Source organism: Rhamphochromis sp. 'chilingali', assembly GCF_963969265.1.
Source record: "Rhamphochromis sp. 'chilingali' genome assembly, chromosome: 15".
Classification (NCBI taxonomy): domain Eukaryota; kingdom Metazoa; phylum Chordata; class Actinopteri; order Cichliformes; family Cichlidae; genus Rhamphochromis; species Rhamphochromis sp. 'chilingali'.
Window position 1 is genome coordinate 18237187 of NC_137942.1, and position 13327 is coordinate 18250513.

General features: G+C 43.7%; 1 protein-coding gene across 2 annotated transcripts in view; it reads left to right on the plus strand.

Moving 5' to 3' along the window:
• The first annotated feature begins 134 nt into the window (after positions 1-134).
• LOC308411062 (transportin-2-like) overlaps positions 135-13327 on the plus strand; it is a 15557-nt gene continuing 2364 nt past the window's right edge. Inside the window, exons 1-25 of one of the 2 annotated variants that reach the window (XM_080904775.1) lie at positions 135-244; positions 1705-1804; positions 2188-2263; positions 3280-3429; positions 3669-3775; positions 4289-4422; positions 4792-4873; positions 4966-5088; positions 5359-5477; positions 5587-5647; positions 5733-5904; positions 6195-6347; positions 7677-7902; positions 8090-8261; positions 8407-8493; positions 8641-8748; positions 8846-9004; positions 9144-9231; positions 9451-9549; positions 10261-10356; positions 10444-10519; positions 10744-10843; positions 10930-11004; positions 11983-12132; positions 12358-13327. The exon at positions 12358-13327 is cut by the window's right edge and continues 2364 nt beyond it. In XM_080904775.1, coding sequence (XP_080760901.1) covers positions 1706-1804; positions 2188-2263; positions 3280-3429; positions 3669-3775; positions 4289-4422; positions 4792-4873; positions 4966-5088; positions 5359-5477; positions 5587-5647; positions 5733-5904; positions 6195-6347; positions 7677-7902; positions 8090-8261; positions 8407-8493; positions 8641-8748; positions 8846-9004; positions 9144-9231; positions 9451-9549; positions 10261-10356; positions 10444-10519; positions 10744-10843; positions 10930-11004; positions 11983-12090 — 2670 coding nt within the window. In that variant the 5' untranslated portion in view covers positions 135-244; position 1705 and the 3' untranslated portion in view covers positions 12091-12132; positions 12358-13327. Of the gene's footprint in view, positions 316-1704; positions 1805-2187; positions 2264-3279; positions 3430-3668; positions 3776-4288; positions 4423-4791; positions 4874-4965; positions 5089-5358; positions 5478-5586; positions 5648-5732; positions 5905-6194; positions 6348-7676; positions 7903-8089; positions 8262-8406; positions 8494-8640; positions 8749-8845; positions 9005-9143; positions 9232-9450; positions 9550-10260; positions 10357-10443; positions 10520-10743; positions 10844-10929; positions 11005-11982; positions 12133-12357 lie in introns of both variants that reach the window. The other variant, XM_080904774.1, reaches the window with a different exon arrangement.

Consider the following 13327-nt stretch of genomic DNA (forward strand, 5'->3'; position numbering starts at 1 on the left):
GTATTATATATTGTTATTGTATTTGTATAATAATGTATTTTTTTTTATTTATGTTTAACCAAATATGGATAGTAAAACTAGTTGCCTTTCAGTCTACGACAAATCTCGCGTAGTCAGTCAAATGTGTGACGGAAGCCGCCAAGGGTCAATTTCAATCGGCGTGCTCATTTGAACAAGAGGAACCGCTACGAAGAAGAAGAGAAGAGCGGCCCAGTACTGATTATTCAACTTTCAAGTTAATATTGTACGTACACTCCTAATAGGGTTGCACTTTAACAACGAATTCTTAATACCTCGATCACTCCTACTCATCGGGTAAGGCGTTTTACAAAATCAAAGCAAGTTTCAGTTAAATAGCATTAGCCTTGCTAGCAGTATTAGCATTAGCAGAGTGAGTCGAACTCCGATGCCTGACGATTTAGCGGCTAGCGCCTACTTACAAAGCGTGTTCACCTACTTATTACCCAATACTGATTGACATCCTTATGTTTAACCGCTATGTTTAAAACGACCGCATGGCTGTTATTGTTCTGCAAAAGAATTGCTCAGCTCGGCCCTTTCTTTGGATAGCTAACGGCAGAATTTTCTTGTTTTCATGCCGACCACATTGTGAGCCTCCAGCCGGGAACTGCCCTGTCGACCAGGCCCTAGCAAGAAGGGCAGGTTGGGTATTAGTGGGGTCAGCTGTCCATAGCGCAAACAATCTACAAGCTAATCGATAATGGATTTTATAATTGGAGAAAACTAGCCAGTAAAGCTAAATGTTGTAAAGGTAAACCACATGATTATGAGCCTGGAGCCGGACATGGCGATCGTTGCTTCGTTGCTAACTCATTTCCTGAGAACTTTTTTTCCCCTCTTCACTCTGACCAGCCACAGCTGAGTGAGTGTGACCTTCTACCTCACAAAACGGGCTAACCGCGCGGCTCGGGCCCACGTGTTACGGCATTGCGTTGAAATTCGAGCGAAAAAAAAAATATCGAAGCGCAACGCGGTTCCGCAACTCAGACCGGAGGACCGGGTGGGGTGGGGGTGGGGATGGGGGTAGGATTAACTTGGAGCAGTTAAGCCGGGTCACAGAGATTTTAGCTGGTCTTGTTGTCTGATGTCCTCGTTTTTGTGCCGCATGCTGCAATTAGGGTTTTAGGTGTTTGACGGGGGGTGACCAGTCCCGGTGCCGCCGGGTCGTTTCACCCTTTAACCCACTATGAAGGCGGCCAGAGAGCTCCCAACCGACACCTGCGCAGTTTTGTTTTAGAACTGATCTTTTCTCCTTCAGCTGTTTCGTGCATGCATGCATTAAGTAACTACAGTAAACCCTCAGTGGGTTCCAATAACTTTGCATGTCATTAAGCAGAGGTATCTTGTTTTAAGTAGTGATTGATTGGATAAAAGCCCAGCAGAAGACCATCTGATGAAATGTACAACGTGATTGGCATCCTGTGGTAGTTTCAGGTCCATTGCATTACTCCTGTGTGAAGATTTGTTCTTCTATGTACAGGCATCCTTCTTTTTTGCCTATATCAACTATATACGTGCATGTCGACTGGAAATGATGCATTAAAAAACATCTGACCTGTTGCTGATGGTGTTTGTATTCATACTGTCTGATCCAGAGACCTCACCTGCTTACGTGTTTCTTAATATTTTCCTTTGAATTTAAAGAGAAATGTGGATTAATTTGTGTGTGTGTGTGTGTGTCAGGATGGAGTGGCAGCCAGATGAGCAGGGACTTCAGCAGGTCCTACAGCTGCTCAAAGACTCCCAGTCACCTAACACAGTCACACAGAGAGCTGTCCAACAAGTATCCTACTTCAGTCTGTTCTGAGTGTGCATAATAAAACTGGTTAATGGTATTTAATTAAATTTTGATCCTTTATTGCTTTTAATGTAGTATAACAATGAAAGTGTTTGAGGATTTTGTAGGAGCTGCGAGAGCAAAGGCGAGGTAGCAACTGTGACATGACACCTCAGTCATCTTTAAGGACTAAGTGCATCTATACTGTCTACTTTTCTTCACTTACAGTATATTTTTGACCAAAAATACATGATGGAAGAAATGTCACATCACATCTGTGCGATTAACATAAATGAGTAATCTATAATAAGCCCTTTCAGTCTGAGCCAAGTAAAGCTCAGACTGAAAGGGTGATTTGAAAGTGAAATGATCCTTAACTGCCACTTCAGAAACTCGAACAACTCAACCAGTTCCCTGACTTTAACAACTATCTCATCTTTGTCCTTACACGACTCAAAACTGAAGGTGAGTAGTCTGGCACGTGCGTCTTATGTCCCTCAGATCATTGATCCATTATGGTGAGAATTTAGTGCTTCCTGTTGCACATAATAGCTGGATGCACCGAATGTTACTTATTGTGTTGGAGCCTCATTCCCAGCAGAGGCCTTGCATACATGTTTATACAGTGTGAGGGGGGCAAAAAAATGAATTGTGCCACTTGTACTCTTCTCACAGACTGACAGCAGTGACGCATCAATTGCTTAATCAACGTAGCACTTAAACATATACCAATAAATGTAACAGGACAAGTATATAGAACCGTGAACCGTGCTGTCACCATTGCTTTGGATACATGTCTTAGTTTAGGGATATAGATTTGTTATATTTGGTAAAAATTTAGGAATTTGTTCATGCCTCTACCAGAGCAGCCCTGAACTCTTCAAAGTTCAAATGAATCCTTATCGATTTTACATCGGGCTTTGCAGCAGCTCTGCATTCATCCCTTTCCCTTTAGAGTAAGTCTGCTCTCTTTGAGCGGACTTTCTTCTGATTGGCTGTCCCTCACAATCAGAAGGTCTGAATAATAATAATAATAATAGGTGAGTGGTGCTTCTGTGTTCAGAGTGTGTATAAATAATATTGTTCCTGGCATGAGCGAGTGCCAAGAGTAGGAAAAACCTCTGAGATCTGAGTGCTTGGAGCAGCCTGAAGCCTGTCTTTTGGCCCACAGGGAATACCTTTAGATTGGCTGATCTAATGATTTGAAACTTGGAGCTAGTTTGAATATGAATATCCACCTTTGCAAGAGTTTATATATGAAATAGACTGAGAAAAACTGTTGCGTCCACTTTGACTAAGAGTGATTGCTCTGAATTCCACAATGAAGGGCACACAGATTTTAAAGTAAGATGAAGAGTTGGATTACACGTCCTCAGGATTGAGTAGTGGAAAACGTTGTGCACTTTGATGTAGTGATCAGACTCCAAATACACGCTGATGGCTTGGCATCTTGGTCTCTAACTGCCCTCTCTTCTTCTCAGATGAGCCGACTCGCTCTCTGAGTGGTCTGATACTGAAGAACAATGTCAAAGCCCACTACCAGAACTTCCCATCAGCCGTTGCTGACTTCATCAAGCAGGAATGCCTCAACAACATCGGCGATCCCTCGCCGCTCATCCGTGCCACCATTGGTGAGTGTATTGGTTGTGTTGGTTTTATAACTTTATATACCATCTATTTACACACAGAGTAACCAGTTTAATTCCTGTGTGTCCTTATGTTACTCTCTGGAAATGATGCATAAAATCCATCTGAGTGTCTGTGAAGGTGTTTGTATTCATACTGTCTGATCCAGAGCTTCTGCATAGGCCAAAGGTTGCGGTCTTTGTCAGTGGTGAACAACTGACCTGAACTGCGTTTTCTCCTGTAGGCATCCTGATCACAACTATTGCCTCCAAAGGAGAGCTGCAAACATGGCCCGAGCTGCTGCCTCAGCTCTGCAACTTGCTCAACTCAGAGGACTACAACACGTGCGAGGTCTGCACTTCCTGTTTGGCATTTGACTCATTTAGATAGTTGCTCTGGTTTAAGTATCTGACAATTGAATGAGGCGCGTATTCTTGAAGTAGACATAAGTTTGAATTCATCCCACACAGACAGCCACAACAAGGCTAACTGGAAAGTCATAGTTTGCAAATGATTCCTGAGAAGAACCAGATATAGCTCTGCATGGACTTTGAAATGGAGCAGTAGATGTCGTAATAGTAGTAGTAATAATAATAAAACAGATGAAAATCAGGCAGGATTAGTTGTAATATCTGTGTTGGAGCAGCTAATATCTCCAGTCGTTCCTTTTATGATGACGATTTCATAGTCGCACATGTGCTTGACATGAAAAAGATGTTCTCAGCTGATAGGCAGAGTCTTTGCAGTGCATTCAGAACTTGTTTGCTCCGGTCTTGTTGTCTGATGCAGTCTTCGTTCTCTCCTCTGTGTCCCTGTACGTTTGCGTTTGATTTGACAGCTTCTCTGTGTATGTCCGTGTCTCAGGGCTCATTTGGCGCACTGCAGAAGATCTGCGAGGATTCATCGGAGCTGCTGGACAGCGACGCTCTGAACAGACCCCTCAACATAATGATACCCAAATTTCTTCAGTTCTTCAAGCATTGCAGCCCCAAGATTAGGTACAAGAAAGAGAGAATCTGGGTGTGATTTATGCTAACATTTGCCTGACTGTATATGGTTAGTTAAGAGTCGTGTTGATTGGTTTCAGTGGCAAGTTTTCTTCCTCATTACAATATTTATACTACGGTAGGAACCATTGTGAGCATGTAAGCGAGTTTTAATGTGCTTATCTGATCAGATCTTTTCATAACTCCTTTATTTATTAGCAGATTTATTGTTTTACGTTATGTAGACCTATAGCCTTCCGGTGTTTTCTGTTTAAATGAAAGGCACATGTAAGTTATACAAGGTTCTTATCTGAGGCATTTTCATTTGAACCAGTTTCTTCATCACTACAATGTCTGATCATTGCTGTTGTTGCTCTGCAGATCCCATGCCATAGCCTGCGTGAACCAGTTCATCATCGGCCGAGCCCAAGCCCTGATGGACAACATTGACACTTTCATAGAGGTGAGCTTGTGTGTGCTTCAGTATCAGGCTGCTGTGTTAGTTTTGTGCCTACTTCACACTCCTTTCTTTTTGCTCCTCTTCTCCTTTGTTAGAGCCTGTTTGCGCTGGCAGCAGATGAGGACTCTGAGGTCAGGAAGAATGTATGCCGAGCCCTGGTAATGCTACTGGAGGTCCGCATCGACCGCCTCATCCCCCACATGCACAGCATCATCCAGGTGAGTGTTAGGACAACCAGATAACCAGCTGTGGAGCACACAGTGGAAGTAAAAGGACACGTACGCCACATTTTCGTGTAAATACGTGGAACTTGGAGCCCATCTGGATGTGATGAGAAACCCAGCTCATTGAAGCACGATGATACCTCAAGTTCCTAATGTTTCTGATCCAGATTTCTCTCAAGTTTCTTCTTAGGCTGGTTTTTGTTTTTTTCCTCCCTTCCCACTCACCTGATCACACATTCCCATTCTCAAACATCTGCTTTTCAGTACATGCTGCAGCGAACCCAGGACCCTGACGAGAACGTGGCTCTGGAGGCCTGCGAGTTTTGGCTGACTCTAGCAGAGCAACCCATCTGTAAAGAGGTGCTCTCCGGACACCTAGTGCAGTGAGTAGCTTGTTAAATATTGTTAGTATGTGCCTATTATTAGTGTGAATTTCCATCTGTGTTTTTTTTAATCAAGGATATCCTCTTTTGTCTCACTTGTTTAATATAGACTGATCCCTATCTTAGTAAATGGGATGAAGTATTCTGAGATAGACATCATACTACTGAAGGTGAGTGCCATCGTAGGTATTTGAATGCTTGGGATACCCAGCTGTACTTCTTTGCCATCAATCTGCTTTTTGACCGTTCCCCCAGGGTGACGTGGAGGAGGATGAGGCGGTACCAGACAGCGAGCAGGACATCAAACCCCGTTTCCACAAGTCGCGCACGGTCACTTTGCAGCATGAAGGAGGCGAGGGGGAGGAGGGGGAGGACATCGAGGAAGACGACGACGACGATGACGACACGCTGTCTGACTGGAATCTGCGTAAGTGGTGGAGAAACACATTATTTGCCAGAATGTGAGTGTAGTGACTTGACTGGTTGTACTTTGGTTTCCATTTATGTTGTATATCAGGTATTAATATGCCAACTGGCCCCTTCCCAAATGTAGCACAGATCTATTACCTTTTAAGCTGTGAGTGGACATGTGGATGTCATTCAGGAAGTACATGCAGTGAGTTTTTAGAAAACTTAAACCTGCTGTAGTTTCAGGTGATATAAGAGAAATGGCAGGTTAGGTGTCGGGTTGTAACCAAACTTTTCTTTCTCACGTAGGGAAATGTTCTGCAGCAGCACTGGACGTGCTGGCCAACGTGTTCCGTGACGAGTTGCTACCCCACCTCCTGCCACTCCTGAAAGGCCTGCTCTTTCACCTTGACTGGGTGATCAAGGAGTCTGGTATCCTGGTGTTGGGGGCCATAGCTGAGGGTAAGATGAAAGGACACACATTTTTCATGCAATCTACAGATTTTCTGGTTAGTGGTCAGAGCTGCAAAAACCCGAGCTACACCTTCCTGAAATGTTCCCAGTTTATGCATAGACAGTTATCTGTCCCTAGTTGAGATCTAGTAATGAGGTTTAACCTTATTATATGCAGTGTGCAAAAAGCCTGTCTGCATGTTCATGCAGACATTCACTTGGTGTTCTGAAGGACACATTATAGATTTCTAATGTCATGCCTCATTAGCACAGGGTTGGTATCACCAGGACACCTGATTTGATTAAGAAATCACCCCCACAGTGCCGTCTATGCTTTATTCAAAGTTACTGGCATTATCTGCGGATGTGGTGAATCCTGATTGGAAAAGTAATTTGTGTCAAACTGTTCTTTCTGAAATTGCTAAAGCAGTCTTCATATTTCTCAATTGGGAAAGAGGCAGAAACATAGAGAGGGGACTTCTCAAATCTTTTGGATGCAGAACTGGGATTTGGTACTTTCCCATTTCAACTGATACCTAGAATTCCCTCAACGGTGCCTAATTAGGTCGCCAACCTTATGCAGAACCACATCTGTCAAAAGTAATCTGTATAAAGTGATGTCTGTGTTGGAATGTCTGAGTTATAATAACCAATCACGTTTTGTCGGGCTTTGCATGCAGGTAAATGGTCTGTTTCATGAGCAAAAGAGGGAATGCAAATGCAATCTTACAAACTGTTCAGCCTAATTTTTTTAAATTTGCATGAATAAAGAGTGATTTGCAGATGGATTAATGACTGCCCAGATTGGCAAGAGAGTCAGAATGAACCTGTCACAGAAAGAAGTGTTGTTTAGTTTCACAGAGTTTGTAGGAATGAGCTCCTGAAGCGTTCTTTATTGCAGCAAGGTTGAATAAGTATGAGTTAGGCTCTGCTCCTCAGTAGTGTGGAGTGCAGTGGGCGCGATGGATTAAGCTTGCGATTGAGGTTTCTGTTTACAACAAGTGACGTAGTAGATTTGTACTAAAACAGAACTGAGTTGCTTCTGTTCCATGTATGCAGTGAGATCTGAAGTCTGAGTGTTGGTTAAGAGGCATAAAGCAGAGAAACCTACATTTGTATCGTCTCCTCTGAAGCAAATCAGCTGTGCAGTCTTCTCGTGATATAACGCCTAAATTGATGCACATCGCAAGTACACATTGGTGTGAGACAGAATTTCACAGGGAAGAGCTGCATTATGCCACATACTGCCGGCGAATGATTATTAGGATCAGTAGATTTGCTCTGCTGACTGCAGAAGGTCTGGTGTCGTTCTCACTCGTGCTTTCACTCTGTGCTTAGGCTGCATGCAGGGCATGGTGCCCTACCTGCCGGAGCTCATCCCTCACCTCATCCAGTGTCTGTGTGACAAAAAGGCCCTGGTCCGCTCCATTGCCTGCTGGACCTTGAGTCGCTATGCACACTGGGTGGTTTCCCAGCCCCCCGACTCGTATCTCAAACCGCTCATGACGGAGCTCCTGAAACGCATCCTGGACAGCAACAAGAAGGTGCAGGAAGCCGCCTGCAGGTGAGCCACGCTGCAATCTTTGTTCCCTTCTAACGTGGACGTGATGAAAATCCCAGCTCATTGACTTACAATGATACACTTTGTTCCCATATTGTACTCTGATCCACATCCTGCTTGTGGTATTCCTGGACCACAAGACTGTGTGTGTAGATTCAGCATTGACCTTCATCATCTTGTTTTTTCTCAGTGCATTTGCAACCTTGGAGGAAGAGGCATGCACAGAGCTGGTGCCATATCTGAGTTACATTCTGGACACTCTGGTCTTTGCTTTCGGGAAGTACCAGCACAAGAATCTGCTCATCCTGTATGATGCCATAGGAACTCTGGCAGATTCAGTGGGTCACCATCTCAATCAGCCTGTGAGTTTGAGATTTGGATCTTGTATATTTGTCTTGAATTTACTCAAGTCAATCGGGTTGCTTAGCTTTGGGAGGAGACTAATAACAGGGAATCATTGATTTGTTGCAGAAAGCCTGAGCTGTTACCACTGTGTTGCTTTTTCAGGAGTACATTCAGAAGCTGATGCCCCCTCTTATTGCAAAGTGGAACGAGCTGAAGGACGAAGACAAGGATCTCTTCCCTCTGCTGGAGGTGAGTAAATTTAGCGCTGCTTAGAAACAGGGTTTTTCCTGTTTTCTGTTTGACATGTCCAAGTATGTCGAAGAAAAAATGCTTTACGTCATTTAGAGGAAGGAGAAGAAAACCCAAACAAAACTGTGCTGTCCGGATGTCTTTCAGTGTCTGTCGTCAGTAGCCACCGCCCTGCAAAGTGGGTTTCTGCCCTACTGCGAGCCCGTCTATCAGCGCTGTGTCACATTAGTCCAGAAGACACTTGCTCAGGCTATGGTGAGAGAGCAAGCATGAATAGAATAAATGTGGTGGAGTCTGTTTAAATCTTGAACTGGTGCTTAAAAATTCACATTTTTTCTTTCTGTCTACATAGATGTACAACCAGCATCCAGACCAGTATGAAGCTCCTGACAAGGATTTCATGATTGTGGCCTTGGATCTGCTGAGCGGCCTGGCTGAAGGTCTGGGAGGACACGTGGAACAGCTTGTGGCTCGCTCTAACATCATGACCCTGCTTTTCCAGTGCATGCAGGTGTGATGGAAGTTCTCTTTATTTTTCTACATGCAAAAACTAGTTTTTCTGTTTTTTTGTTTTTTTTTGGGGGGGGGTTTTCTCCCTCTGAGTTTTCTGTGATCCCTGTGTAACACCAAGTTATGTGGTTCTGCTGCAGGATACCATGCCCGAGGTGAGGCAGAGCTCCTTTGCTCTCCTGGGCGATCTAACAAAGGCATGCTTCCTCCACGTGAAGCCCTGTATTGGTGAGCGTGCGTTATCAGAGCAACTTTGTCACATTTTGACTGATTTACTAGCTGCCCTCTCATTTTATTACCAGGGAACACCCAGATTTAGTGATTGTTGTAGCCACTCATGAGCTCATGTCTTTAATGATGAGCTGTAAAAAATAGGAGGCTGAAATGAATATCCAGCTGTGTGTTTGTGAATCATTGTTGTAACTGGTGTCCATTTCTCTTCTCCAGCTGAGTTCATGCCCATCCTTGGGCTCAACCTGAACCCAGAGTTTATCTCCGTGTGTAACAACGCCACCTGGGCCATAGGGGAGATCTCCATGCAAATGGGTAAGTAACAGATCTTATTGTGGATGGTTTTCCTGTCGTCCCCCCCACCCCCCAGTATCTGGATATGATGAAACACCCAGCTCATTGACACAAAGTGATACATTTTGTTCCCATAATGTTTTCTGATCCAGATCATTCACAGTACATGTTGCATGCAGGCCTGTGCAGTCTGAGCTCGTACGTTCAGGAATTGTAAACTCTGCCTCAGTGTGGGCGACATATTTTGGCTGAGACAAACTTGAATCAAAGACGTGTTCAGAACCTGATTCTCAAAATGGATTTTTACTATTCACAAATCTTATTTAATAGTTTAGTAAGAAACTAGTTTTTCTATTGAATTTAAGTAAGAGACAACACCAAGGCTTGTTTAGGTTTTAAGGGCTTGGTAACTGCAAATGGTTTTATTGCTGATAAGTGTTCAGACACTCCCTTTTCTTTCTTTTTTTTTTTTTTTTTTAAGGACCTGAAAGCTCTTCTCAGTAACTTATGACCAATGAAGCCCTGAAGAAAGTTAAATCAGTGTTGGGTATTTTTGATATTTCAGCTTTAGGTTTTTCACGTGTTCCTTTTTATTCGATTGAAGCAGGTCCGATTCTGTCTTGTGCCTGATTGGCAATGAATTCCTGGCTTTAACACACTTAGAGACGTTACCATGTTGTATCCACACTGCAGGATGCTCACTGCCTCCTTCTCTTCTTTGTGGCTCTCCAGGTGCAGAAATGCAGCCGTATGTGGGTATGGTGCTGCCACACCTGGTGGAGATCATCAATAGACCCAACACTCCCAAGACTCTGTTGGAAAACACAGGTAAACAATCAGCTACAGAATGATGATAAGTGTGTCTCTTAAATTTGATTCTGATATTGAAGACTTCTTTTATGTCTCTCTATGCAGCCATTACGATCGGCAGGCTGGGTTTCGTGTGTCCTCAGGAAGTGGCGCCACAGCTGCAGCATTTCATTAGGCCATGGTGAGTCCCAGTATGGATATTACCATATATGATTGATTTTTTTTTTTCACGTTCTACTTTCACAGCATGAGTAAAAACTCTTTAACTTGTTAGTTTAAAAAGTTGAAAAACTAAAGATAGTTGAAAATAGTTGAAAAATTGCTCAAAGTGGAGCTGCTGTAAAACAAACAAAAAAACCCCAAGTTGAACTCATTCTTCTGTCGCCACATTGCTCCTGTTCACAGGTGCACGTCGTTGAGGAATATAAGAGATAATGAGGAGAAGGACTCGGCTTTCCGGGGAATCTGTGTGATGATCGGCGTGAACCCTGCAGGAGTGGTGCAGGTAAGGTGATATTGCTTTAAAGGGGTTAGAGAAGTAGGGAAGGTCTACTTTGGCAAGTGCTGAGTTAACAAGTCTTCTGTGTTCAGGACTTTATTTTCTTCTGTGATGCTGTGGCCTCATGGGTGAACCCGAAGGACGACCTGAGGGACATGTTTTATAAGGTAAATACTTCATCAAAAATCATATTTCTGTGACAGTCTGCAGGATGGACCAGCGTTTGTGATTAAAACGTTCCCTCTTGTGTAGTTTTGGGTCACCGACCTATGATGATCATTAATCAGACATCGGAAATCTGACGGCATGGTGCAGATGGCTTTGAAGTCTGAGAAGTGTGGTACATCACTAAGTCAAGCTGATCAGTCAATAATGAGTACTATAATATAATAATAATCAATACTAATCAATTCTGGGTAGCCTTAGAAATCCCTCTTGCTAAAGCTTAAAACATTAGGCCTCTACTTTGAGCAATCCAGATCGTGGAGGGGTCTTTAAATTAGTTTTAGGTGCTCGGCCCAAGATGCAGCTGCAGTTGCAAGGTCATAGCTAGATGTACAAAAACTGTATATTGAAAATGGATGATGCCACTTTAAGGTTACACATTAATTTGTGGGTTGCCATTATGAAACTTTGCCTTTAATTTTGATTGTCGTCGTGTGGTTGTTATGCTGTCATGACTTTATTTGGACGGTAAGGAGGAGCTAAAGAGCTAGTGCTAACTAGCTGGTTTATTTGTGATATAAATGTCAAAGCTATTTTGGCTTAAAAAACTGAACAGCTATCTCTTTAGTGTCTTTACAGTCAGAACAAGTGTGTTGTGTATTGAATAACACATGAAGCCAGCAACTGAGACCATAAACTGATGTTGCAGTGAACAGACACCCCTCCATATATTATGGTGACTTTTAACATTTTCCAGTCTGTTTGAATATGTCAGCAACACGTAATGATTTATCAAGTTATCTCGCTTCAGTTGCTGCAAACTGAGATTGTCAAGCACAGCAACCCAGTGAGAAAATCTACCATTAATGTTGCCATAAGACAGTCTGCTATCAGCCTGCGAAAGACTTCGCCCACAAAGTCTGACCTTCAGATTTGAACGCCTGCTGCAGAATTTATCAAGTCTCATTTGTTTTTCCAAGATCCTGCATGGCTTCAAGGACCAGGTCGGAGAGGAGAACTGGCAGCAGTTCTCTGAGCAGTTCCCTCCTCTGTTGAAGGAGCGCCTGTCAGCCTGCTACGGCGTCTAACCCGGCCACCCCTTTGGTCCACGCAGGACACTGACCTGTTAGGTATGTTCACCAAATGATGTCACCCAAATGAAATACCCCTCAGCCCTCCTCTGGAAGTGATGAAACACCCAGCTCATTGATAAACAATGATACATTTTGTTCCCAAATCATTTTTTCTGATCCAGAATCGCACTTTAACCGCTTCATTATCAGCTCTGCATGCATCTGTTCACACGATGTGGTTTAAAAGTGTCTCCTCTGTTCTTGTGTTTGCTTGTCCCCCAGGTTAATGAAGGGGAGGGTAACAGGGGAACTCATTGCACTGCCCAGAACGTGGGGAGAAACTAGAGCTGGAGGGACGTGACTGGCCTTGACCCTCCACTCTGCGGATAGCCTCCATTTCCCCTCCCCCGTTGCCCTGTTTGTCTCTCTGAGGGAGGGTGGGAGGAGGGTGGTGGGTGTGGGGAGGGTAAACTGGGGATATACACATACCTCTCGGATAAAACGCCTCACTAAATCCAAAATGCTCAAAAGTGACTTTTCGCCAACAGCACCGCAGGGATTCTAGGTAGGTGAGGGCAAAACGGAGGCCAAGTTCGACCTCCCCCCCTCCTCGATATTTTTTTTTCCTCTTTTTTTTTTTTTTTTTTAAATTAGTCTGACATAGATGACGGCTGGGAGGGGAGGGGGGGGTGGCAGATAGGTACACTTTTAAAAACAAAACAAAAAGGAATTAACTGAAACAGCATAGGGTGCCACAGTCCCAAATACCCCACACAGGTGTTTAAACAGGCTCGTGCCAGAGGCTAAATAATAAAAACAGGCGCTTTTACTATGTAACAATGTGCACACAGTTTCTTTTGCACCTTTCACTGCAAAAATCATCAAAGCATTTTGTGTGCATACACATGGGTCTTTTTCTTCTTTTCCTCTCTCCCTCCGTTTCACGTTTACTTCCTCTTCCCTTGGTTGCTGAAAATCTTCAGGCTTGTAGCTATTTTCCTTCCCTTGTCGGAGGCAAAGAGATGCAGTACATCTGTCCTCTTAAGGTTTTACCACCGCAGTACCAAAATATTGCATGGCATACGATCACCTCTTAAGTGATGCACGTTAGAGTAAATGGGTTTTGTTTTTGTATCGTTTTGTTTTTTTCCTTCTCCATTTATCGCGCTAGTCGTCGTCCGAACGGGGAGGCTTGCCATGACGTAAAGCCGTCACGTGCGTGGTTCTTTTGTCCTCCCTTTTCATGCATATT